Raw genomic sequence first — 25,510 nt, forward strand, 5'->3', positions numbered from 1 at the left:
GTCGCCGCGCGCGCATTGTTTCCCCAGGTACGTGGGTCGTTTCGCGGTAGTGGACACTGGTGGTTGATGCTTCACGTTGGCGTGAGAGGCGTGGAGCCGCGAAAGACCGAGGCGACCTGGCCTGGAGCCGCACTAAGCCGCGAAAAAAATGTGTGCAGGTACAGCGAGGTTTTGCCGACCTAGGCCCAACCCGGTAAAATGACTCCATTTTTTGCATCGTCGAATGTCACCAGTGTCAAGCGCCCGCGCACTGCATGTTGAGCGCGTTCGAGAGCACTCTGGGGGAGCGCAATCGGTCGTGGCTTTCCAGGTGGCGTGGGCAAGCTTCGCGACAAGGCCGCCCACCACTGCTGCGCGCGACGACAAGCACGCGCGCCAGGACCGGAACAGGGCCGAAGCACTTCGGACCAAGTGAAATAGACGCTTATCTTTTGTGGATTTCTGGGCCTACGTTGTGGGACGAGGGTCCGCTGAGATCTGTTCAACAATGCTTTCCGAGATAGCGAAATAACGAGAATGCGTCATTCTTGTCGCGTTTTCGAATGAATTGTGTCAATATCGATGATATGCGTGGGTGCGCGAAGAGATTGCAGAGATAGCATGCGCATATAGAGGAGGTCGGAGTCGCGTGGAAGTGGCGCATTAGTGAACAGGTTGCAATGGTACACAGGCACGCTACAGGTGTAGTTTGAGCATCCAGATCATCAGGGCTGTCATGCGACCCTGTATCGCTACACCATGAACCAAACCGCAACAGTCCCGAGATGGTCGTGTGCTGGTATAGTACCTGAAATGCTATATCGCAATGCCGCAAGCTGATACATGGTCGTATCAAACTCCAGGAATCTATTGCGATGGGCGTCCAAGACGCGGAGAGACTTGCGCAACTTGGAGATATATGTCTGAGCACACGCGCTCGATATAAGGGTATTAGAGGAAAATAATAATAAATAATATAATAGAACTAACGTCGTATCCTTCTAATATCCGCCTTAGTAATGCGTAATAAAGCTATTATATAAAGTAAAGATATTATCTTTAAACTTAAGGCTCTCTATAATTACTTAATTATCTTCTTATAACTCTAACTATAAGATAAACTAGGCCTCTTTTAGTATAAGATCTTTAATTTTATTAATCTTCTAGTAGAGTGTAAAAAGTGCCTAAATCTTTTTTTCTATTTACGCTAAGAAAGCTATATAGTTTACTCTTTTATTAGCTATCTATTTCTAGAAGTATAGTATAAATATACTTATAAAGTTACTTTTCTATAAGCTATACTTTTATATATACTTTATTCTATGTATATAGTAGAAGCCTCTAAGTATTATTAAGCCTAGTTTCTACGTTATACTCTCTAATACGCTAGGTATAATAAAAGTTATAAGTAAAATCTATACTAATATAAATTAGCGTTATTATAGTTCTTATAAGTACTACGCGCTAGATTAATATTGCGCGTAGAGTTTTAGAGCTAGTATTTATTTTTATATATATTAAATAAAGCTCTCTACTATATAGAAGATTTATTTTATTATACTTTTTACTAAGTAGCTATTTTACTTATAAGACACTAAAATTTTTAGATCTAAGTATATACTATAGTATATATAAATAACTATATTAGAATTATAACTATACTAAGTTATTATAACTTTTTACTTCTTAATAAATATTAAATAGAACTTATTAAGATTAAAATAAAATAATCTATTAAGACAGCAACGTTAAGATGATTAAGATTATATTGTGTAAGGGTATCGGAGGAATACTCGGGAAGGAAGCACGTGGAGAACGGGCCTCCTCCGCACTCGACTACCTTCCCGAGCCAAAGGACAAGCAGCTACGCAACCACTCCGGTGAAAGCACGGCTTCTGGAAGCCAAGTTGCAGCACTCCGGAAGCAAGCTGACACCAGGGCTGACCCAGTGCTGCGGACGCGATCTGGGGCAGATTTGCTGTTATGTAAAGACTTCGGAGGATGCGGAGCGGCAGTCTGGGGAAAGGCATTGTCGTTAGGTAACATTTGCAAGGTACGGATGGTAGCGCAGAGCCTCAATCTGGGGCAGCTGTTGTCGTTAGGTAAGACGTGTGGTAGCGTGCTCGGCAGCGTGCGAAGCCCCAGTGGGCCTGACATGACATGCGTCCCCAAGGCGCCATCACTAATCCGCTTCGACGTCATACGTGCTCGCTATGCGATTGCGCATCGTGTCCCTCCGCTGCTCCGCCGTGCGCTCCTTCCAACGGCCTTGGTTCCGCTGATCACAATGTATCGCACCTCGTAGCCCTTCAATGTCAGAATTGCACGACCCTTACGCCAAGACTGACGCCGGCTTGTACCAGATCGCGCGAAGGAGGCTGAGGAGCGGAGACTAGGCCGTTGTCCACGCTCGCGATTCCCGCTGCTGGGACATCGGATAGAGTTTGTGGGGTCGAACAGGATGCGGGGAGAGGATGCGCGTTGGTATGCCTTCCGGGTGGAGGGCACTAAAGCTTTGCGTGCGTTGAGCCAGTCGTTGTCGCAGAGGATGACGTGATACCGCCGGCAGTGGTCGATGTAGCGCGTTTCGACGCCGGGTGAGTTGCGGAGAAGGAAAGTTCCGGAGCGATACAAGCCGTTCGTGAGTCGCTTGAGCGCGGTGTTGCGGCGCCGTGGGTATGGCTTCGGGCCGTGGCGTAATATTCCAGAAAAAGTCGCGCATGGCGTTACCGCGCTGGAAATAGTCTATCTGCACGGCGGGCGAGCAAGAGCCCGCATCCACACGCCTATGATATCGCTACCTGAAGGAAGGATACAGTGTACATCATCGGAGCCGCTGTCCTTGAAACTGACCACGCGACAGGACTTTGCAAACTATCGTGCATGTTCAAGGCTGACCAAAGTAGAAGGAGCGAAATGAAGACATTCTCAGAACGTATCAATTCAGTTTGAACCCACGTCGCAAAGCTACTACGCAGCGTACTTCACCGCGAAACTAACTGACTCAAAAACATCCCAATCCTCCTCACTTTCCTCATTACCAAATATGCGCAGCGCACTAACCTTCATCTTATACGCCCCCTCATCAAGCACCGTCCCATCCGCCATCAACCCATTAAAGTACGCGCGCACCTCCCCTCTCGCAACATACGTCTGCGGAAATCCAGCCAACGCACCCAACACCTTGTCTTCCTGCACCACCTCGACGCGCACCAACGACGAGCCTACTAACGTGCCAACGTATACATTCGGTGTGTTTTGCATGTCACCGCGGTCGGTCAGTGGCGGGTTCTCGGGGTCTGGTCTAGGGATGGTGTAGGATACGTTCGCAGGCGCGGGCGAGTAGCCTTGCGCGAGGTAGACTTTGTCGGCCGTTGCGATGGGCACGTCGCGCATGTTTCCGACGACGCCCAGGTAGGGCAGGTGGAGCTTGTCGCCGATGCTGAGGAAGCCGCTGTATACGGGGAGTAGGGTTGCGTTGACACCTGCGGGTGGTGTGATGTCGACGGTGACCTTGGCGGACTGGCCAGCGGGGACGTTGATGCGGGAGGGGGAGAAGGAGACAGTGGCCCATGACTCAACGGCAGGGTTGGGGAATACGCCTGTACGTAGGTCGGGGACGTTGGGTTGGAAAGTGTACACTGTGACGGCTTTGCGGTGGCCCAAGTCGAGGACCTTGTCGGTGGAGCCAGTGTTCTTGATACTGAAGGTTCGGGTGCCGACAAAGTGTTCCGTGTCGTTCAGCATGAGACTGTCGACATCGAGCTCAAGAGTGGTGTGGGCAGCGTTCCACGCTTGAATCAGCCCGGCGCCTTGCTGGGCGACTGGAGCGAGGATGTCGGGGTATGCCTTCGTACCGTCGTGCCATGCAAGTGGCTTGGACGTGTGTGTGAGGATCCTGCGAAGGCGCTCTGGTTCCAACTTGCCGTATACTTCACCAAGCATGGCGTAGACACCTGCGACCAGCGGCGTTGCCATGCTGGTACCAGTCATGACGCGGTAGCTACCCAAAGCCGTCGGATACGTGCTGAGGATGTTCTCTCCGGGTGATACAATCTGTGGCGTCATGCTCAGCTCCCAACTTGGGCCCCAGCTACTCAGCTCACCCGCGACATATGCGCCGGTCTCGTTGTTCTCAAGCTCTTCGAGGTGCGTTTGGGTTCCATTCGCGGGGATTGTGACGGAAACGGTGCTGCCCTGCGAGAGGAGGGAAAGCCAACGCTCAGCAACGTATGGAACAGCCTTGACTACTCCTTCGATCCCGTCGGCGTAGACGTATGGCTCGTCACGCATCGTGAGGTTGCTGCGCTCATAGTAGACCATGAATCGTGCACCCTTTGCGGCGAGATTCGCGCCCTGATCTTGCGGATAGCACTGGGTTGCTCTTGCATCCTTGAACTCCAGAAGCACGATGCGCTGGCTCAGATCTGGCGTGTCATCTGGCAACGGCTTGCAAGCATCATCTACATCGGCAGCAGACCATAGCTGGAGTGTCGTGTCGGCAGCAAATTCGGGTACACCCATCAAGAAGCCGAAGTCGGTCGTGCCGTTGCTGGTAGCATTGGCACCAGTCGTGTAGGAGCCTCGCTCGAGGAACGTGGGAAATTTCGTATTGGACACTGCTCCCGTACCCATGACGCTGTATCCCGTTGCCGGTGTAGAAGCGTAAAACATGCCCTGGCCTCCGCCGTTGCCTTCAGATATCACAACAGGAATGCCGGAGTCGACAATGCGGGAGATGATGACAGCACGTACATCCTGCGCCCAGCCTGACTCGTCGCCGTTAGAGTACGAGATGATGTCTGCGCCATCCTCGACAGCACGAGCAAATGCCATCAGCTCGATCTCGTTCGTGGAAGTCGATGTGCAGCCCCACATCCTGTATGCGCCTAGCTTTGCTCCGGGAGCAGAGCCCGTGAAGCCATACTCGTTGCCTTCGAGCTGAGCGGCAATGGTGCCCGCAACGTGGGTACCATGTCCACCGCAATTATCCATGGGGTCGTCATCTGGCTCAGGGTCTGTCTTGCCTGGTATGTAGTTGTCGCCGATGAAATCGTACCCCGCTTCTACCAGACAGCCCGGACCAAAGCATCCGCCGAGTGCTGGGTGGGTGTAGTCGAGGCCGCTGTCAACGATAGCGACGCGGAAACCCTTGCCTGTTACGCCCTCTGCGTGCAGCTTATCGACCTGGGTCATGACATGAGGAGAGAAGGTACGCTCGGAGGTGGTTTGCCGCTTGGTGTGCTTCTGCTGGGATGGGGCTGCAACACTCTCCTCGCCCGAACGCGTGGTGATGCGCGTTGGCCATATGTTTTCGACCTGAGGCTGAGCCTTCATCTGACGCAGAAAGTCACCACCAGTCGAGTTCGAGCTCGACCTCTTGACTTGGAACGAGACACCTTTGAAGAAACGGAAGCTCAGGTCCATGCGAGGTTCAACCTGTACGCCGCTAGCTGCAAGAGACGCATAGAATGACTCCGGTGTCTCATTGTCATCCGCGAACTCGACAATGTAGGCACCGGGCATGATGCCGCCTGCCACCGGCGTGTCATTTTCAGCTCGTTGTACAATCGCATTCGTTTGGAGTCGAGGATGGATTGGCGTTGAAACAGCAACTTGCGCGCCCAGAACAAGGGCCGCGATGGCGCAAGCGATCTTTCCCATTGTCAAAAGCGAGCGTGAGGGGGATGCGTGTCTGGCATCGCAGCCATGATGACCATTATATCTGGACAAACACCAAGCCCGTAGCGTTATCTGGAAGCTTTCGGGACATGTCGATGTTCATGCGCACTTCGTATAGCACGGTCAGGTTGCCCAATGTGCCCTGTATGTGGACAGGAAATAGAAACACCAGCATGGAGATCGTGGATAGTGTCCACTTTTCAATATTAGCTATCGGCCCCTTTCCCCATTGCGGACTACCACCGGAGAAATGTAGGCTTCTCGCGGACCGAGCCTTGGCCGTTATGGCGGTGACTGCTTTAACTCTCTCACAAAATCCGATCTGCATCGTAAGATAGCCATGTTGCTGTCCGAATACGATGCGATAACGCGTGATGCGATTTCTTGGGGGAGAAGGACCGAGCTGTGAGCGGGGTCAAGAAAGCGGTTTGGCTTCATTCAGCGCCTCGTGAGCATGCCGCCTCGTATTGGAGGGGCCTCACGAACTCCACGGGACAGTCACGAAGCATGGCATTCGATGATAGGCGAAGGATATCGTAATGTTTGTTCGAAGTTGAAGATGTGACCTCAGCTCATGTCACGCGGGAGTGGCGCCTTCACGCGGTGGGGCTTCAGCGCCTAGCGCGCCCACCCCGCGAACCGCCAATGCTCTCTCCACATCCACTACCCAACTTACGACATCGTCGCATTCGCAGCCTTCTTGAACAGAAAGCTCATCATCGCTCTACCAGGCACACTCGCGCTCGCAGTCCCGTCACTTCCCACGGTTACAGTCGCAACACTCATATCGTGAGTATTATCGGTGTACCACGCCCTCACATCCGGATACCCAGCCAGCGCAACACCCACACTCTGCGCACCCGCCGCAGAATTAATAACCACAACCGCAACACTCCCATCCCCATTAACAAAAGCACCAGCCTTGACATTCGCCCCACCACTCGCCCCCACCCTCACAGCACCCGGCCTAACGACGCGAAACTGCGCGAAAGCCCAGAGCCGCTTGCTAACCTGGTAGTTCTGGCCGTCAACCAGAATAAGCTTCTCGTTGTTATTATTATTCGTAGCGCGGTCCTGGACGCCTTCCCAGAAGATGTACGCGGACAGATTGGAGTTTACGATACTGTTGAAGACCGTGTTCGCCCAGGTGAAGCCATCACCAGCGCCGCCGTTGGAATACCAGGCTGTGCTCCAACCGCCGCTCAGGTCTGAGTACTCGGTTTGCCAGACGCGTGCAGCGGTGCGCATGGTGCCGCTGATGCGCGAAGTATACTCGTGCGAGGTGATGGCGTAGACGAGGCTTTCGGCGCCGGCAGAGGCGATCTGCTGCGCGTGTTGGGTTGCGACGTTCCAGCCTGTGGCTTCGCAGCAGTTTATGCCCACGGAAGTCAGGTTCGCACGGTCGAGTGTGGGGCGAAGGACTTTGATGAACTCGGCGGCTTGGGTGCCGGATGATTGCATTGAGGCGTACGAGGTGGATAAGTCGGGCTCGTTGAGGAAGCCGAGGTGTGTGACTTTGACGCCGGCTGATGCGTAGAAGTTGATGTATGCAACGAGGTAGTTCGCGTAGGCTTGTTTCCAATCTCCAGAGCGGCAATTGGTACCAGAGACCTGGGGCAGGTTAGCGGACGCGATGAGGGAACCTCGGGGATGCACGTACACCACAGAGCTGGCCGCCGTTGGTGTCCTGGTTGTTTGTCTTCATGCATCCAGGCGCACTCCATGCATTCGCGTAGAAGGTATTTACGCCATACTCTTGTGCTCTCTGGCTGAGAAACAACTGTCCGCTATCCTTAGCATCCCAGACGTACCCGCTGTAGTTAGTAGTGACTTCAACCGGTGTGCTTGGGCATTTAGGAAGTATCGTGTTCATGAAGTCGCTGTTGCTATTAGGTGTTGAGCCAATACCGTTGCGCACGATTGAGAAGCCAGCGCCGGTAGTCGTGTTGAAGAGTAGATCGAGAACCTCGCGCTGTTTGGGCTGCTGGAGATTGACGATGAGGTTTGCGCGCTGGAATGCGCCTGAGAAACCGAAGCCGTCGATCGTCTGGTATGTCTTCGTCAGGTCGATGGTGACTTTTTGCTGCGCTTGGCGACTTTCCAGAGAGACTGCCGAAGTGACATGCGATATGGCCGCAAGGGCCACAAGATGCGACAATACAGAATACATGATGCTTTCAGCGATGATGAAATGAGCAAGACAGCGGAGAGCATCTTACTGAAGTATGCATTGCGGTTGAGATGTGGGGCTTAAACAGGCTGTTCATCGTATCGTTCAATCTGCATCCGGCGCAAATTTCATCGATATCGTGTGGTGATTTGCGCGTCCTATATTATTCTGTTTCCTCCGATCGATGCTACTATATACACTTCGTATCAGACATGCGGAGGACTAGTACCCCACGATTCCCTTGCGCCGAAGAGATTGAGCACGGATTTAGCCGACATGTCGGGTCCCGTAAGGAGACAAATATCATGAAAGCTGGACACCAGCAAGCGCAAGGCATAACGTCAATTGCAGCCAAGAACAACAAAGAAGCGTGGTGGTAGTGCTGCTGCTGTGCACAGTCAGGCTGTTGCTCACAAGCCTTCCACAGAGCGTCCACCTACGTACAACAGTCGCGGCCGCAGGATCGCTCCACCAAAGAGATTTAGGTGGCAGACGTTATCGCATAGGTCTACAGATCACTCTGCCAAATTTTGGTGTACTCAGCTCTATCCTGCGTAGCTCAAACAACCTTGATTCCGCGGGCTGCAAAAGGTGGCGGGGTGGCCCATCACGATAACAGGCCCATCACAAGGCCATGCAAGGTAAGGTTCGTTGAGATGCGGTGTCGCGAACGCACAACTGCGAGTCCAGTCGGCGAATCATAGCATGCAGCCAATGATTTAGTTGTTCCACGTGGATTGCTTTTTGTCGGCTGTACTCGTTCCTGTTCCGCCCTGGATCTAGATCTTGACTTCTATGGGGGCTGAGAGCTAATGCGGCTGATTGTCTTCAGCACGCATCTTGTTTGCATTAGCGGAGCATCTGTCCTAGAATCTAGAGTTAAGTGCATTAGTCTTAGGAGATGATGTTCCCAGACGTTTTTGGAAACGGTATTCTCGAGCGATACTTCTTCCTCGTATACAATTCATCGTGTGTTTGTTTTACGCCCTGTTCTAGCCCCGTCCCTGCAAACGACTTCCGTGTTGATTGATCAGTAAGTTGGATGAACTGAAAGTGTTGTCTCGACTGACGATTCGTGCAAAGTGACGGAGTCGCCGCAAACTGTAACTTGGGCCTCCGCGTTTTGGGGTCTCGCTGCCTTCGCTGTAAACTCCATGGGACAACCAGCTGGGGCTGTATGTGGTGTGGATGCCGACGTCAATCTTGAGCTACGCAGTTCACCCATCATGTGCGCTATCGATTCTGGCCTGATCATATGGCGTTTCCTGTACTGTCTTTTGAATCCGCCGATTCATCAGACCCAAGACCCCTGGGTAGCTCGCATACGTACTGCGCGAATACGACTGCTCAGGTTTCGCTTCCAAGACGAGTTCAGCGATCCTTCTCGGAAAGGAGATCTCGCTGATCTTTTGAGGAATCGATATGTTCGTCTTGTGGTTTTTGCTTGGACCCTTTCACAGGTCGTTAAACTCTACGGCTATAGCGGGATTCCATGGACGAAAGCGTTTGCAAGTGTATATCTGGCCTCTTTCCTGACCATCGAACTCCTAGTAACTTGGCACCGGCCAAAGATCGACGATGTGATTAAATCCGGCGAAAAGGAAGACCCTATACGCTCGTCAGGGGCCGACAGTCTTTCTTACATCTCTATTGCTGCATCCGTAGCATTCACCCTATACTTCGCCTCTGCAGCTACAAGAGATGCATTCGGACGACCTGAAGAAAGTACCTTGCGTTGGAGTGGTCTGGTAGTACCCATACTTGGTGCAGCGTTCTGCGTGCCAGTATATCTCTACAGCGTTCTCAAACGAGATCAGGTTGTCGAGCGAGATCAGTTTCAGCAAGTCATCCTGCCAGGCTTCCTGTTGATTCTACTTATTGCTCTGCCGCTCTTCCCGTACTTCATCGCTCCAGTCATTGAGCGTGGGAGTCTTGAGATTGTGTGGCACGACGTCTTCACTTCCCTGATGGTCGTTGCCTGGACTGGGATCTGCCTGAAATTTACATCGTCGGCTACCAAAGTTGTTCGAGCACTCGATAACGAACGAGACAGAAAGCGCATGGAAAAGGGAGCCGGCGTGTTTTTTCTTGTCCTCAATGCTGTGACAGCATATTTGTACTATAGATTCAGCTACGACCCGCGAGGCACTCAGAAAGCGTCTTGGACCGATAATTTGGGCTGATACTGTCCAATGTATGCTTGATTATAGATAAATGATATACCCTATCAAACAATTGATACGAACCACGCGCCTGAAAGTCTTCAATCGAGGATGCAAAGCAGTCTTCACACGGCTGAAACCCCTAGATCCTCACGACTATAATCTACGTTGGAGAGTCCCAAACGTCATCAACCCAACCATCCACCCACTCCTGGCGCTTGAGAATAATACCGGGACCTGCGCACAAACATAGCCGGCCGCTTTGGCCTATCCTGAACATCCGGAGGTACATCCAAAGCCACGCGCTTCGAAGCCGGTTCCCGGCATTGATCTTTCGCTACCACATCCTCCGTCTTCCCTTTCCCCAAATTCCCATTCACTATCTCCGCCGTCGTCCAAGAAGCATTCATGCAAGTAAGCAACGCGTAAATCTTAACAAACGCATGCAAATGACCAAACAAAAGATACGCGGGGAAATACACGATATCGCCAGGATGTTTGCGGAAGTGTTCTAGAATCTTGACAAACTTGAACGACAGGATCCAGATCGTGAGCGCGGATGCGCTGAGAGGGAAGTACTCAGACTTTCCGTACTGCTTCAGGGAACTACGAAGGGTTATGTACATACACATCTCCTGCGTGAGAGACTGACGGAAGAACCACATGAGCAGACTCCAGCTCATAAAGGGATGACGCACCCACGTCAGCCTACCCATCAACTGCGCGGGGTTATTGCGCCAAGTCGTTCGCGTCCAGCGGAGTACTTGACTCATGAACTTGGGCCACTCGCCCAGTTCCGTCGTCATGACGCTATCGGGACCAGCTTGCAGACCCATTTTCCAGTCATGTTCAATCAGCCAGCGGGTGTGGAATTTGTCGTCGTCGGAGTTTAGAGGCTCGGTTTTGAACGGCATGTACGAGTTTAGGTATCCGTTGAGGAACTCGGGCGAGGAGTAGATTTCGGTGCGGAAGACGCCGAAACGGCCTGGTAATGTGGACAAGCCGCGGTCGATGCCGTAGGTGCCGCGGTACTCGTAGGAACGGCGCATCAGGTAGGTCATGCCCATGAAGTTCCAGAATCCGGGCCAGGAGAAGGGGTGTCCGCGGTGCCGAGCTTGCAGGTCAGCGCTCACAGCTCCGACTTTGGTGTCTTCGAAAGGTGCGATCACGGAAGCGATGAAGCGCGGGGATTGGGGCCAGTATGTGTGATCGTCCTGGAGAATGACGAGGCGCGTTTCGACTTGCTTGAGTGCCTGTGCTGTTTGTTCCCGGCGGGAGGCCTTGACGCGATGGGCCACCACGACCTTGCTCTCTGGGAATAGAGCTCGGAAAGAGCGAAACTGTTCTGCGGCTTGTGTGCCGGCGGTTGCGATGATGAGCTTTGGTACACGTTGGTTGAGTATGGACCGGACGACGTGATGCAGTGTTACGGACATGAGGTCTGTGGTGGGTATGATGACTGTGACATCGTTGATGTGGTATGTGGGGTTGAGCGGTATAGGTGTAGGTCGGTATCTATAGGTGCCGTATAGACTAACAAGAACGCGGGTGTAGCGAAGAAGAAAGACGAAGAGAAAGCATATTGGGTAGATGTTGCGATGTAGAGACTGGTAGATGGGCCACTCTGTCTGGCGGGTCGACAGGTACAGTAGAGGCATCTCTAGGCTGTGACTCGTCTCTGGCAGTAGTGCGATCAACGCATGTGTTTCAGGAAACGGATCGGTGAGAGTCATCGTGAGCAGAGGCTAGATTCGCTAAGAATCCTGACTATGGAGATGCTATAAAGAACAAACGAAGGATGATGCAGTAACAAAGCGTTGTGGTAGAGTGCGTTGCTCATATCGAGACAGCGCAGGGAGTCCTTTATATCGCAAAGAATCATGGAAGAGACAGCGAAGTAGGCTGTGAGTATATGAGTAGTTACAGTGGTGTATTTGTGTCTGCTAATCAGCGCATATAAAATAGAGAGAAGGACGGCGATAATAGAGCGATCGCATTTGGTATCGTTGTTGTGAAGCAAAGAAACACGTGAGAGCCCCCTACTCACACAGCGACCCATTCGTAAGGCGGCAGCTTCGAATCATCCGGCTTGTCCTCCGGCAACAACTTATACGCTTTCGTCTTGCAGAATGTCCAGGCGAGTGCGTCGCGTAGCCTGATTGCCCAGGCAGTCTGAGGGAAAGCGAACTGAGGGAAGCCAGGCGGCAAGTCTGCACCTTGACCTTGGACCTTGCGGTACGTCTCTTCGTAGCGCTTGAGCGCAGCTGGGATATCGTCGGTGGACTTTATCTTGCCGAGTTCGCCTGCGAGGAAGTATGCGCCCTCGACAGCGAGGGTAGTGCCAACACCGAATGTGGCGTGGGCTGCATCGCCAAGAAGAACAGCACGATTGTTTGTCCATGTAGGAAGCTTGACGTATGCTGAGCGGCTCATATAGAAGTCGTCGCATGCGTCCATGCCGGCGAGGATGCGCTCAGCCTGCCACCCCGCATCGTCGAGATACGTATGAAGGATTTCTTTCTGCTTCTCGGGACCGCCTTCCATCGCTGCTTCGACGAGGGGATCGTAGTGTCCGTGTGCTGGCGTTGTGATGATGACGTAACACCCAATCGTCTTGCCGTTGCGATGCGGTCGCGTCATCAAGCCTCGGCCTTTTGGTGCGTTGTACCAATACCAGTGCTTCGTGTCGGATTCCTGGCGGGGAATGCTGAAGTACGCGACGTATTGCCCGATGAAGTTGTAACTTCCCTTGAGCGTCTCTTCATCCAGGATAAGGGAGCGTGTTCGTGACGCTGAGCCGTCTGCGCCAACAATGAGGTCGAACTTGTCTTTTGCTCCACTGTCGAAGGTCACGTCCACCGACTGGTCTGTTTGTTGTACCGCTGTGACATAGTCGCCGTACACGTATTTCACATTCTTCATACTCTTTGACGCATCCAGGAATAGGCCACATAGATCGGATCGCAGGATCTCATACTCGGATGTGAAGCCGCCTTTTCCGAACTCGGCGATAATCTTGCTTTGTGCGTTGATCAGGCGTGTGCCCTCCTCCGTGGTGTTGCGTGCAAGAACGCTTGGCAAGAGGCCCATCTTCTCGACAATGGAGATGGCTGGACCACGGATCTCGATGGACTGGCCGGTGGGCCGAGGGAATGGCGAGCGTTCTAAAACGGTGATGGAGGCATTCAGACCTGTTCTGGCGAGCCAGTAGGCGAAATTTGATCCTGCAATGCCAGCACCGTTGACAAGAACTTTGAGTTGGGGAGCTGTTGCGAGAGACATGGTTCTGATGAGTCGTTTGGCGATGATGTGTTGAGACATATCGATGGACGCGACACACGTTACTTATATACCTTGAAGTTGTGATGCTCTTGCATCCAAGGCGTCCAAAGCTCAGCCTTCGTGCGCTGAGGCACGCCTGACCCGAGATCAATCTGGCCCGAGATGCGTCAAACCCGAGCTCTTTGGCACAGACATCGCTACGAGGCGCACCTAGTCGACGAGCTTATCGCAAATAAGCACTGGCTAATGCGCCGCACCGACATGGGATGAATTAAGGTATATTGTCGTGCTCCAATAGTGTCGATGGAGGAGTGCTGCCTGGCGTGAGACGGGCGGGCGGTTGGGTTGGTGCGTTTCGCCGGGGCCAACTCGCCCTCCCCCGCCATGTCCACTCTGAGAGGCACGGGAGTTCGTAACTTCCGAGCTGTGAGTGCGAGCGCGTCGTATCCACCGTTTTTGTAGTGGCATGACGTAACGACGCCATAACGGCCGTAGCAATAGCCACTTTCTATCAAGCTCACGCCTCTTCCCCACGCCCACGGGTTTCAAGATTCTGTCCAAGCCTGCGAACGCTAGACCACCTAGAAACACCCCACACGATGGCGCGCATTCTTATCACAGGCTCTTCCGACGGTCTCGGATCCGCCGTCGCCAAACGTCTCGTCGCAGATGGACATTCTGTTGGTATGTATCTAAGATGCCCGTCTTAAACATCACCCAGGCGCTGATGCGATGCAGTTCTGCACGCGCGTAACGCTCAACGTGCAAAGGACGCCACGACAGCTTGTCCTGGGGCTGACACAGTCGTGACGGGCGACTTGTCCAGCCTTGCAGAGACCAAGAACATGGCAAACGAAGTCAATAAGCTGGGAGCGTTCGACTGCGTGATTCACAACGCCGGACTTTATCAAGGCCCATTCCGCAAGACAAGCGAGGGGATTCCTGCCCTGGCGGCCGTCAACACTGTAGCGCCATATGTGCTTACTGCACTCATCACCCGTCCCAAGCGCTTGGTATTTCTCTCTTCCGAGATGCATCAGTCAGGTTCTCCTACTTTGGACGACGTCCTTTGGCAGAAACGCGGCGAAGGCCAATACAGCGCGAATGCTGCCTACTGCGCGAGCAAGCTTCACAATGTCTTGCTTGCCAAAGCTTTCGCCCGCAGATGGCCTGACGTGAAGAGCAATGCATTGGATCCTGGCTGGGTGGCTACCAAGATGGGTGGAAGTTCGGCGCCAGGCAGCGTTGATGCGGCGGTCGAAAGTTACGTTATGCTTGCTGAGGGAGAGGAAGAGAAGGCCAAAATGAGCGGGTGCTATTTCCATCCGAACAAGCGACAAGGCACACCCCATAAGGCAACAGAGGATGAGAAGGCTCAGGACAAGCTGCTGGAGATTTGCGCTGAGTTCTCTGGTGTGAAGCTTCCATGATTGTCGACATACTCGAAGAGACGAAATGTCATTACTACTTCCTCTGATACCAGGGCCCCAAGACGCCGCCCAACATTCCTTCCCAACTTCACTCTTCCCCCGTAACCCTCCTCTCCCACAAAAACTCATAATCCGCCATCGCCTTCTTTACAAAATCCTCCAAATCATCCGCAAACTCCTCATTCCACTCCTCCGCCCACTTCTTCTTCTCATCCTCCAATTTCCTGCCCCGTGCCGCGAGTCCCGGTTTAATCCCCTGCAGAAATAGAAGAACGAAGTCAGTATATATCTCACATCTCACAAGCATTCCGTACAGCCGCGACTTACCTTACTCGCATTAATCGTACTCAAAAACCGCGCCATGAGCGGATTATCCTCGATTTTCTTCTCCTCCCACTCGTACTGCACGGCCTCGGGGTCGAGGCCACATTGGAGGCACAACTGGCGGACGGCAAGCGGGTTGTTCATGATGTCGTCGGCGTCGATGATGCGGGGGACGATGCCTGAGGTGGCCTCCCGCTCCGCGTACCATTCATACAACGCGCGGGTGTATTTTAGGGTGTAGGTTGTGCATGTGTACAACGAACGGGGTTTGGTGAACATGTCTGGGAAGGAATCTTTCTGCGCGCGCAGCATAGACGGGAACATTAGGATCGGATGCCGGATTTGGAAGATGGGTTGGAGGGTGAGGAGGAGGGTGTCGGGGACTGACGTGGGGTTTGTGTGGGTGTGAGGGGAGGAGGAGGAGGGAGAGGCATTGCGTGGGTGGATGGTTAGGGCTGGGGGGGTGTCGTTGGGGTAGACGGTGGAGAAGAGGCGGTCGGGGCCTGAAAGGAAGATTGTGTGTTCTTTTACGAAGGCTTGTTTGTTCTGTTGGATGTTTGTTAGTTGGGTTTTGAAGATAGGGATTGTGATAGTGAGGAGTGAGACGGGCCAGCCCGAGCACGTCATCTTGTGGGCGGATCACGACGGGCGCATGTGCGGTTGTGGCGCAGCCTTGCCTTGTCCTTATAACTTTAAACCCCACATCTCGACTTCATCTCTTCCTTCCCTACTTACATTCTTCGCGCAATCCTCCAACTCGTCCTCCAAGCTGCCAAACGCCGTTTTAAACGTCTCATACAACCCGTTCCTCTCCTCCTCAGGCCATTCGCTCAGCGGCCCCTTCTCAAGATTCATCAGCGTAGCAAAGCCGCCGTCGAAGAGCTTGTAGCCAGAGTTCTGGTAGCCGGGCTGCTTGGACATCATGGTTTGGAAGAGATTGGACGCTGAGCGGGGGTGCGTGAGGAGGTAGACTCCGCGGCGACCGGGGGGGAAGGCATTGGGTTGGGGTGTTTGGAGTGTGCCTGGCATGGTCGCTTGCTTCCAAGGTTAAGAAGATGTGGTAGGTTGGTTGGTATGGAAGAAGAAGAAGAAGAAGAGTCTTGATAAAATGATCGATCTATCAAGCAGAGAGAGAGGGAAAAGAGCAAGGCGAAAGAACTACCGGCAGAAAAGAGCTGGCTATCGCAAACAACTTATGCGCTTGCGGACGAATACACCCCGTCACTTGTACCTTGTATGAGGATCATCACGCTGCAGTACAGCGGGCTACCGACTGCCCGCCCTACCCAACGGTCTCACCTCCATGGTGTATCCACTTGCGGTCTACGGCGACCGAGGAGTCCGAAAGAGCGGAGCTGATAAAGCGCTGCAAGGCGATATGGCTTTAGGCTGTGGCTGCTGTCAAGGCTACGTAAGGCTACGCAAGGCCACTGTCCACTAAGCGTCGCATGCCAGCCCCGCACAAGGCGTAAAGTGACTGCAGTCGCCTCGCGCCAGCGGCCGACAGACCGACGTTACACTATCGGCCGAAATATACGCATGCAGATCCGTGCAAGCATACGCACTTCTAGTATGTACGACCGCTACTTTCGTACATCAGGCAAAGTCAGGCGATCTCGGTGGATATTGTGTAGTAACAAGCTGGGATTATGTGGGGGTATCATGGAAAAATTATCTTATCAATCAATCTGATCAAAATCAATCGCCGAGATATATGCGAGCACCCTTCTCAGCAGTGATCTGCGCCTGTTGTAACTCAACTCCACCAGCGCTGTGTTCGATCGCGTAATGCGCGACTGTGAATGTTGATGCCGAGGTCGGCATACTCCAATCTAGACCCTCGACGTGCTCATGTCTCGTCAGAGACTGCGCGCGTGCATACAACCCCTACCCCGTCGACCAGAAATTGCCCTTGTTCGCATCGATCGTCGGGGCGCGCCAGGATAGTGAAGCACGCAGCAGGTTCGTGCGGTCCACTGGCGTAGGCAGAGCGTCGTTGGTACCGCGGTAAGCGTGGAAGAGGGTATTTCCTGCATGGTCTATGCATCAGCGTTGTGAAGGACAAGCACTGACTCATCCGCGACTATGCTTCAGCCCTCTTTCCCAGCCTGCTCATGCTCCTTGTCCTGTTCGTGCCCATGTTCGTGGTGCCCGTTGAGATGCAGGATCCGCTTCATGCCGTCTACACTCTTCTCCAGATGGGGGTGTCGGGCTATGAAACCTCCATGATGGCCGTTGGATGGAGTACCGGTAATAGTGCGCTTCTTACCGGCAAGAGGGTCAACCGCAGCTACCCTTGGAGGCCACTCATCCGAGTCCTTCCAGCCTTGTACCAGCGCCTTGGTCATGTCCGCGAGGTTGATGGGGACTGAGGGCGTGCGCGACGAGACGACGATCTTCTGGAAGATGTCGCGGTATGCTTTGGGGGTGATGGAGGCGCGGATCGGGTTGTCCTCGAGAAGACGCGGCGCGACGGGGACGAGGTCGAAGGTGTCGGGCGTGGCGCTGGTGATGGAGTGCGATTCCGAGCCGGTGGGTGTGACGGCGTGCCCTTCGGACGAGTAGCCTGCTGCAGAAGACGGGCGGTTGGCCTGTCTTTGTCGGTTCGTGCCGTACTTCTTCACGCTCGCTGCGCCCGTCCACACGTCTCGTCGCTCGACCCAGATTCTCAGCCCTTCGTTCTCTTTCATCTCGCGCTCCAGCCTCTCTCGACGGCGCCTTCTGCGCGCCTCTCTCGTGCTCGCTACCGCATCGCCGATGCTCTCTGGGTTGTCGAACCTGTACGGGCCGACACCTTCGTCTTCTTGATCCGAGTCTCCAGATTCCGACTCGCCGTAATAGCGCTCGCGAAAGTCGGCAGCGTCGCGGACTTCTTCGTCCGAGGCTGACCAGATGGCAGGCACGTCAGGATACTCCCAGTCGTTGCGCAGGCGCTCGTCGAGGTAGCGCCGGGATGCTCGGGCGGCGCTCAGGTTGTTCTCCATGGCTGAGGCGTGAGTGCAGCGCTGATCGCAGGTGTGATGGGCAGAAGAGTGGGGAACTGCAAGCGGGGACCAGGCTGACTGTCAGACCCCAAGGTTGGAATTGCCCAACTTCCAAGCCCGGATACCAAGACTAGTGACGCACGCGATTATTGGGTTGATGACCGTCTCGCAGACGTCAAACAACTATCGCGCGTTGTGCTGCGGGGTATTTTGTACAATCTCGAAAAGATCAGACGGTCGTGGAAGCGGGTAGAGAGTGGGTATGCGAAAAGAAAGTAAAACCGGCAGTGGCCGCGATTAAGAGGGTCAAGGGCAAAGACAATGCGACAAAGCTTGAATCGGCTTTGCGCTGGCACTGGCGCCAAATGCATCGTTGACGTCGACCGCACGCAAATGCATGCAGGGCAGAATGGCGGGGCGCGGTACTTTACCCAGCCGAGCAAGCGCCTATCACACCCTCACACAACTGACCTTCACTCCAAACTACCACCCAGCGTAGTTGAATCGGTTTATCACAAGACGAGCGCGCACAAGAAGAGAGATAACTTCCACCACCTCCCCTCCTCCTCCCCCACCCACCCGGAATGGCGGGGCCTGCACTTTACCCAGCCGAGCAAGCGTCACATCATTCCACCTTCTAAGGTTCACCCAGTTGCCCTTCACGCTACAGGCCGTGCAGTGTGAGCAGCACTTCATGGCCAACAGCATACGTATATATTACTTCCATTGTGACTATATCGTTTCAAAATATGCCAACTAACTAGACTCGCTCTGTAGATACGCCTTGAAGTACTGTGCTCAGTCCTGCCAACTTGTCCGCCCCCGATAAACCTGACCATATCATACACACCTCACAACAAACCCAGACCCATCCTCCCTCCGCCCCCTCTCCAAAAAACACCCCCACCTCACTTCTTCTTTCCCTTCGGCGCAGCCTTCGTCTTACCCTTACCCTTGGGCTTAACTTCCTCCTCATCCTCGTCGTCCACCTCATCCTTCTTCTTCTTACCCCCCTTCTTCGGCGCCGCCTTCTTCTTCGGCTGCTTAACGTATTTATCCTTTGACAAATCCACATCCTCCTCTTCATCCTTGACTTCCTCCACAACCTCGCCGTCGTCAGATTCGTCGATCGCTTCTTCGAGATCGGGCTTCTCTTTGGCTTGTTTCTTGGGTTGGGCGACGGAGGAGGCTTTCATGAAGGGGAGGGGGTGGGATTGTTGGTTGTAGCTGTTGCGGTGGGTGTTAGTAGTGTAAGGGGGTGATAGTGAGATGAGGGGGGACTTACAGTCGTGTAAAGGTGGATTTGGTTTGTGAGTCGATCTTGACTTTCTCTTGGTCCATAGGTCCGACGCCGAGTTCCATGATTGCGTCGAAGTCGTCTTTGGTGAGGTAGTAGCTGTCCATCAGCTCGATGACCTGTGGGACAGCGTCCTTGCCTTCTTTCTGTAGCTTCTGCACCAGGTCCGTCCAGAGAAGTGGGACATACTGCTGGCGAACCTCGTGTCGATCACCGGAAGACCGCAACCTCATGTGAGCTTGAATCTCCTTGATCATTCGACTCAGCTTGTTCGTAGAACTATTCTTTCCCAGCCATGATGTAAAGCGTGTCTGGTTTCCAGCAGTGCTACCAGCAACATAGCTTGCAGGCCTGACGAAACTGAAGACCGCGTGTGTAGGCATCAAACTCCACTGCTGCTGAGAGCCGTGAATCATGCGATCAACAAGATCACCATCGCTGATACTGTCGGCTGCTAGTGACGCCAACTCCAGATTCTTCAGGTTCTTTTCTTTGCCAGAGTAGTTCAAGGACTGCATCGGGTTTGTGCCGAGGTAGTTCTCCTGCAGCATCAACGGACTGAATTCGTGGTCGTTGAAGTAGAGCTCAATCTTCTCGTTGAGTGTGGCTTTGCTGCTCGAGGCAAACATGCCGCCACCGAGAATCTTCTGCGTGATGTCCCATGGCTTCAAGATAACATGCTTCTCCCAGCTCTTGGACATCGTCTTGCCCTTGTCGAAATCCATGGCTGTTTGGTCGAGTTTGGCTGTGGAAATCATGTTGACAACCTGGCGGATATCGGCGTGGCTGCCCTCAATGAGTGCATTGACAACTGGCGCAGGCATCTTCAGGCCTTCTCGGTATGCGATGGTCATGATGCGTGATCGTACTTGGTCGACAGTGGGCCGTCGGAAAGGCAGATCGAATGTGACGTAGTCGAACGGCTTCATCTTTGGCAGCTTTCTGTCGTTGCAGATGAGGATCATGGGAACCTCAGTCTTCTTGCAAACCGCTGCGAGCGCACCGACACCACCACGATCACCCGCGGACATACCGTCGACTTCGTCCATGATCAGAACGAGCTTCTTCTTAGCTGCCTCAACCTTCTTTCCGTCGCCAGCAAAGTAGCCGTGGAGTGAGTTGGTGCTGAGGACACCACGTAGACCGTCCTCGATGAGCTTCTTACTTCGGGTATCACTGGCGTTTCTCTCCACGATATCGTATCCCTCCAGCTTGGCGACGAGATGCGCTGCGGTAGTCTTGCCAATACCCGGTGGGCCATGTAGCATGATGGCACGGAAGTTTCCGCTACCGTCTTTGCCAGCCAACTTGAAGCCAGTCTTGATGTTCTTTGGGAACATCTGCAACCAGCGCTGGATCCTCTCAACCGTCGCCTTGTTGCCGCAAATCTGGTTGAGTGATGTGGGCGCATACTTGGTAGTCCACAAACGGGAGTCTACGGCCGGGCCTGCACTCTGAGCAGCTGCTGTGACGGCAGAGGCTGTCTTGCTACCGGAAGCTTTCGCTGCTGCCGACAGCTCTTTCTGACGCTTCTTCTCCTCTTGCTCAAGCTCTGCAGCTTGCTTCTTGATTTTTTCCTCCTCCTTGCGTTGCTTCTCAGCGTGCTCGGCCTGTGCCTTGCTGTCGCCCTTGTTGCCAGCCGCAGTCAGCTTCTCGATAAGCACCGTCAGGCCATCTTCGTCGATCGTCTTGATTTCCATCTCTTGAATCTTCCGCAGTTTGCTCGGGCCGGCATCTGTGCCTAGCACAACATAGTTGGTCTTCTTGCTTGGAGCGCCAGTGACCTTTCCACCGTGCCGTTTCACCAGCTCTTGAGCTTCAGTGCGACCCCACTTCTGCAGCACTCCGGTGAAGACGAATGTGAGGCCTGCAAGACATGTCTCTGAGCCTGATGGCATCTCACTAGATCCGCCTCCGAGTGGTGCAGCTTCCCCACGACCTGCATTCGCCTGCCAGTTGAACTTGGCATTGTCGTCTTTGGGTGGTGGAGTGGGCGCGCGCACTGTAGGGATGCTGTCGTAGATGGCCTGGATATCCGCACTATCCTCAACCTCTTCCTTCTTGGCCTTCTTTTTCGCTGGCGATTTCGGTGTCGTCGTTGTGGCCTTCTTCGGTCGTCCTTTCTTGGGCTTCTCCTCCTCTTCCTCTTCGTCGTCAGATATGGGTGACTTTCGCTTCTTGCCTGCAGTCGATGTCTTCTTTGGCTTGCTCTTCAGTGCCTGCTCATCCTCGTCGGGCTCCACAAAGTCGTCTTCTGCGTCGATGTCCTTCATGTCGATGTCTTCGTCTTCTGGATCGAAGTCGTCTTCGTCCTTGATCGCCTTTTGTTGCTTGGCTGGAGCCTTTGGTGTTCCGCGATGTGGCAGCTTCACAGGTACATCGTCATCGCTTTCCGAGGCTTCCTTGTAGTCGTCCTTGCCCTTGCCCTTGATGTTGGCCTCGAAGATATCGTCTGCGTCCTCCAGGTCGTCGTCCGGGAACTCGTCCTCGTCATCCCGCTCGGCATAGGATGTGACGGGTTTCTTCGCACGGCCAGATGCTTTAGCATTGGAAGCTGGGGTAGCCGCCTTCGACGCTTTTCCGTTGGCCTTCGCAGGTGCCTTCTTCGGTGTCGCAGCAGGTGCATCCGCCGCTTTCTTCTTCACAGGCTCCGTTCGCTTGGGCTTATTCGAACTAGCAAAGAAGTCGGATGTGGTGGTCTCTTCGAGTACGGGTTCTGGTGTCGGTTCACGCTTGACCTTCTTCGCAGCAGGCTTCTTGGGTGTCGCTTTCTTCGGCCTGCACACTGTCAGGTTTGACGTCACCAAGCAGAAATTGTGTACTTACTTCGCCTCTTCCTCATCATCGTCGTCAGAGTCCTCTACAACACGACTTGTGCGACCCTTCTTCTTAGGCGCGGCCTTCTTCGTTGCAGGCTCATCTTTCTTCTGCGATCCCTGGCTTGCCTTCGGGGGCCCGCCGCCAAAGAAGCTGCGAATGTCGGCAGGCATCTTGACGATGAAAAACGCGTGTAATCAGATTGTAACAGTGTGACGCGTTCGCTGACAAGTGTTGAGCCAAACAATGGGGGAAAATGGGGTTTGGGTGGGTTGATGGACAACAGGCGCCATTGACGTGCACGACGCGACTTCGCGCGGTCATTAGGCAATTAGGCAGGCGCATGGACGCCACACCCCCGCGTGCGCCACAGCAGCCACAGACATGTCTTGGCATCAGAACTTCGACACCAAAGTTACAGAACGATTGGCCTGGTGCGGGTCCAACATCACAACGCCATGCCGCCACCAAGGATATCACAGAGCCTGCTGGCTCAATTCGGGCGACTGAATCTCTCTGCTTCAAGACCCAAACGTACGATCCCCAATTCCCACCTCCGACAGCTATACTAACAAACCCCCAGTCCTCCAACAAACATGCCTATCTAAACCCCAACCCACCACCCGCCTCTTCTCCACAACCCGTCCCACTCTCAACTACCTCGCCCCCAAAGCCGGCGAATCCCGCAAATCACGAAAAGGGCGCTGCCGCGTCCCCACGGGCGGCAGCATGCGCGGCACAACCGTCGTCTGGGGCGACTACGGCCTACGAATGCGCGACCACGACCGCCGCATCTCCGCCCAACAACTCCGCATCGCCGAAGAAACCATCCGCAAACGCTTGCGCGGCATGAAATTCCGGCTCTACATGCGCATCGCCGCCAACATCGGCGTGTACACCTCTGGCAACGACGTGCGCATGGGCAAAGGAAAAGGCAGTTTCGATCGCTGGACTGCGAGGGTGGCGGTGAGCAAGATCATCTTTGAGATTCAGGGGGATTTGCATGAGCAGGTTGTCAAGGATGCGTTTAGGTTGGCGGGGAATAAGTTGCCGGGGCTGTATGAGTTTGTGAGGAAGGGGGATGCGCCCGTTATGGGGATTACGAAGGTGGGGTTGAATGGGGTTACGGAGGAGGATTTGAAGAGGCCGAGGAGGAAGGAGCCGCTTGAGCAGACGGCTGGGAGGATACCTGATGCGAGTTCGGGTGCGCCGGCGAATGGGCCGAGGGTGGAGATGTAGATGGGGGTTGGGATTGAGGCTGTGGATTAGAAGGATTGAGGTCGTCTGCTACTTTAGCTGCGTGGACGATGTTGTCAAGTGTAAATGCAATATGTAGCATGTATCATACGAGAACATGTATTGAACTGTACAATTATGAAATCGACAATGCACAGTGTGATCAACATCCATCTTGAAGAAAACATGATAATGAATGGGATATCTAGGTACCAACACGCCAGCACAACACAACTCTCACCTCATCAACCAAAACACCCCCCTCAAGCCTTGTACAGCGTATCCAAAAACCCCTTCGCCAAATCCACAACAACACTCTTATTCGGCAAGCTGCCCGCAACACCATACAACGCAGCCGTATCCCCCTTAACCGCGCCCTTCGCGCCCTTACCCTCCGCAATCCTCTTCCGCTCAGCATCCCTAACCTCCTCCGTAACCTCAACCAGATCCTCAATAAGCTTATCCACGACCGCAACAATCGGCAGCGTGACAGCAATGTGAATAGCAGGCGGGTTCTGGAGCGCATTTAAATGCCAGCCTTTACCGGACATGCCATCAGCGATGTCGTAGATATCGAGGGTGTTGGACAGAAAAGATACGACGGACACCATGGGGCGACCGATGATCTTGAGATCGGCCGAGAGTTCAGGCTTCTCGCGGATGGCGGTTTCGATCTTCTTCATGCCGCCGACGATCTTGTGGCAGGCGTCGAGGTAGCCGTTCGCGCCTTGCTTGACGAGACTGGCCCAGCAGCCTGCGATGAGAGCACCGGGGCGCGAGCCAGCGATGGAGGGGGATGCGTAGACGCCGCCGGACCAGTCGGGGGAGATGAAGTACTGGTACTTGCGGTATACGTCGGAGCGGTAGAGGACTGTTGAGTTTCCCTTAGGAGCGAAGCCGTATTTGTGCGTGTCGCAGGAGATGCTGGTTACACCTGGCAGACGGAAGTCGAAGGGCTCGAATTCGAAACCTGCCTTGGGGAGCATGGGGATGATGAAGGAACCTAGGCAGCAATCGACGTGGAGGGGAATCTTCTTCTTGACTGCGAGTTTGCTGAGGCCGGAGATGTCGTCGATGATGCCGTGGGGGAAGTTCGGCGCGGAGCCGACTAGCAGGACGGTGTTTGGGTTGATGAGACGGGAGACGGAGGGTAGGTGGACTTTGTAGCTCGGTGCTTTGCATGCGACGAGGTGCATTTTGATCTTGAAGTACTCGCAAGCCTTGCGGAAAGCCGTGTGTGCGGTTTCAGGCAGGATCATCTCGGGCTGAGTGACGCCACGCTCAGCGTACGCCTTGTTGCGTGCGGAGAGACAGGCCATGAGGATAGACTCTGTGCCGCCAGACGTTGTGACACCAGCCGCATCGTCTGGTGCGTTGAAGAGGGAGAGCACCATAGCCACAATCTCGGCTTCCATCTTCCTCACACCAGGGAACACATCCGGGTGGATGGGGTTCGCAACCGTGAACTTGCCAAACGCCTCCGTCTGCAGTCTGATCAACTCCTCCCCACCGTGGTATACCGCACCGCTGACTCTTCCATCTTCCCACCGAGTATGCTCCATATCAGCCAGTTCGCCCAGCTTCTTGCGCACCTCCTCTTCGCTCCATCCTTCGGCGGGCAGACTGGTGATGCGCTCGACGCCGGGACCGCTCGGAACAAGTTTACGTTCGAGTTTTAAGAGCGAATCAGACACCTGTGCCTGTACCTTGTCGCGCACGCCGGGAAGTCGCAGGAAGACGCCGTAGAGGTAGCGGCGAATGCTGATGTAGGCATCGCTGATGGAGCCGAAGATGCCGCGTCCTTTGAGTTGGTAGAAGGTGATGCGTGTCCAGCGGAGGAGGAAAAGGACAAAGATGATATTGCGCAGGCTAGATATCTCATGTCAGTATTCCGCTCCTTCACTTATCGTTATCGGAAGGGAGGAGCGCATACACATCGATGTTCAAGGCGACGAGCTGGCCATTAGCGGAGCTCTTCCGCGCATTGAAAGTGTCGCGGAGACTGACGGGCAAGCGCGATGAGCCGGGCATCGTGGGAAGGTGTAGGGTATCAATCAAGTCTACGCCAAAGACATGATAGTAGGAATGTGGAGTTTGGGTCGCGGGTTGGCGCTCTGGTTAAGCATTTGCAAGAGGGCTTGCCATGT

At 54.0% G+C, this 25,510-nt stretch overlaps 10 protein-coding genes across 10 annotated transcripts; 2 read left to right on the forward strand and 8 right to left on the reverse strand.

Moving 5' to 3' along the window:
* Positions 1–2,949: 2,949 nt before the first annotated feature.
* On the reverse strand, positions 2,950–5,505 carry J4E85_011700 (uncharacterized protein; the record flags this gene model as incomplete). Its single annotated transcript, XM_051475901.1, has 1 exon — positions 2,950–5,505. One exon carries the CDS (start codon positions 5,503–5,505, stop codon positions 2,950–2,952), a length of 2,556 nt encoding a protein of 851 aa, XP_051320282.1.
* An 828-nt stretch (positions 5,506–6,333) lies between these two features.
* On the reverse strand, positions 6,334–7,831 carry J4E85_011701 (uncharacterized protein; the record flags this gene model as incomplete). The annotated part of the gene is made up of 2 exons (XM_051475902.1): positions 6,334–7,272; positions 7,322–7,831. 2 exons carry the CDS (start codon positions 7,829–7,831, stop codon positions 6,334–6,336), a joined length of 1,449 nt encoding a protein of 482 aa, XP_051320283.1.
* A 2,760-nt stretch (positions 7,832–10,591) lies between these two features.
* Positions 10,592–11,726, reverse strand: J4E85_011702 (uncharacterized protein; the record flags this gene model as incomplete). The annotated part of the gene is made up of 2 exons (XM_051475903.1): positions 10,592–10,599; positions 10,622–11,726. 2 exons carry the CDS (start codon positions 11,724–11,726, stop codon positions 10,592–10,594), a joined length of 1,113 nt encoding a protein of 370 aa, XP_051320284.1.
* Positions 11,727–12,036: 310 nt separating this feature from the next.
* On the reverse strand, positions 12,037–13,275 carry J4E85_011703 (uncharacterized protein; the record flags this gene model as incomplete). The annotated part of the gene is made up of 1 exon (XM_051475904.1): positions 12,037–13,275. One exon carries the CDS (start codon positions 13,273–13,275, stop codon positions 12,037–12,039), a length of 1,239 nt encoding a protein of 412 aa, XP_051320285.1.
* Positions 13,276–13,874: 599 nt separating this feature from the next.
* Positions 13,875–14,705, forward strand: J4E85_011704 (uncharacterized protein; the record flags this gene model as incomplete). Its single annotated transcript, XM_051475905.1, has 2 exons — positions 13,875–13,959; positions 14,014–14,705. The coding sequence occupies 2 exons, from the start codon at positions 13,875–13,877 to the stop codon at positions 14,703–14,705; spliced, it is 777 nt and encodes a 258-aa protein (XP_051320286.1).
* An 88-nt stretch (positions 14,706–14,793) lies between these two features.
* On the reverse strand, positions 14,794–16,058 carry J4E85_011705 (uncharacterized protein; the record flags this gene model as incomplete). Its single annotated transcript, XM_051475906.1, has 3 exons — positions 14,794–14,961; positions 15,033–15,575; positions 15,765–16,058. 3 exons carry the CDS (start codon positions 16,056–16,058, stop codon positions 14,794–14,796), a joined length of 1,005 nt encoding a protein of 334 aa, XP_051320287.1.
* Positions 16,059–17,119: 1,061 nt separating this feature from the next.
* J4E85_011706 (uncharacterized protein) lies at positions 17,120–18,013 on the reverse strand (the record flags this gene model as incomplete). The annotated part of the gene is made up of 1 exon (XM_051475907.1): positions 17,120–18,013. The coding sequence occupies one exon, from the start codon at positions 18,011–18,013 to the stop codon at positions 17,120–17,122; it is 894 nt and encodes a 297-aa protein (XP_051320288.1).
* A 908-nt stretch (positions 18,014–18,921) lies between these two features.
* Positions 18,922–22,300, reverse strand: J4E85_011707 (uncharacterized protein; the record flags this gene model as incomplete). Its single annotated transcript, XM_051475908.1, has 3 exons — positions 18,922–19,240; positions 19,299–22,088; positions 22,137–22,300. 3 exons carry the CDS (start codon positions 22,298–22,300, stop codon positions 18,922–18,924), a joined length of 3,273 nt encoding a protein of 1,090 aa, XP_051320289.1.
* A 285-nt stretch (positions 22,301–22,585) lies between these two features.
* J4E85_011708 (uncharacterized protein) lies at positions 22,586–23,366 on the forward strand (the record flags this gene model as incomplete). The annotated part of the gene is made up of 2 exons (XM_051475909.1): positions 22,586–22,661; positions 22,711–23,366. 2 exons carry the CDS (start codon positions 22,586–22,588, stop codon positions 23,364–23,366), a joined length of 732 nt encoding a protein of 243 aa, XP_051320290.1.
* Positions 23,367–23,626: 260 nt separating this feature from the next.
* Positions 23,627–25,394, reverse strand: J4E85_011709 (uncharacterized protein; the record flags this gene model as incomplete). The annotated part of the gene is made up of 2 exons (XM_051475910.1): positions 23,627–25,232; positions 25,297–25,394. The coding sequence occupies 2 exons, from the start codon at positions 25,392–25,394 to the stop codon at positions 23,627–23,629; spliced, it is 1,704 nt and encodes a 567-aa protein (XP_051320291.1).
* Between the last annotated feature and the right edge of the window lie 116 nt (positions 25,395–25,510).

The sequence above is a fragment of the Alternaria conjuncta genome (assembly GCF_024043145.1).
Source record: "Alternaria conjuncta strain BMP 0040 chromosome Unknown scaffold_42, whole genome shotgun sequence".
Lineage (NCBI taxonomy): Eukaryota > Fungi > Ascomycota > Dothideomycetes > Pleosporales > Pleosporaceae > Alternaria > Alternaria conjuncta.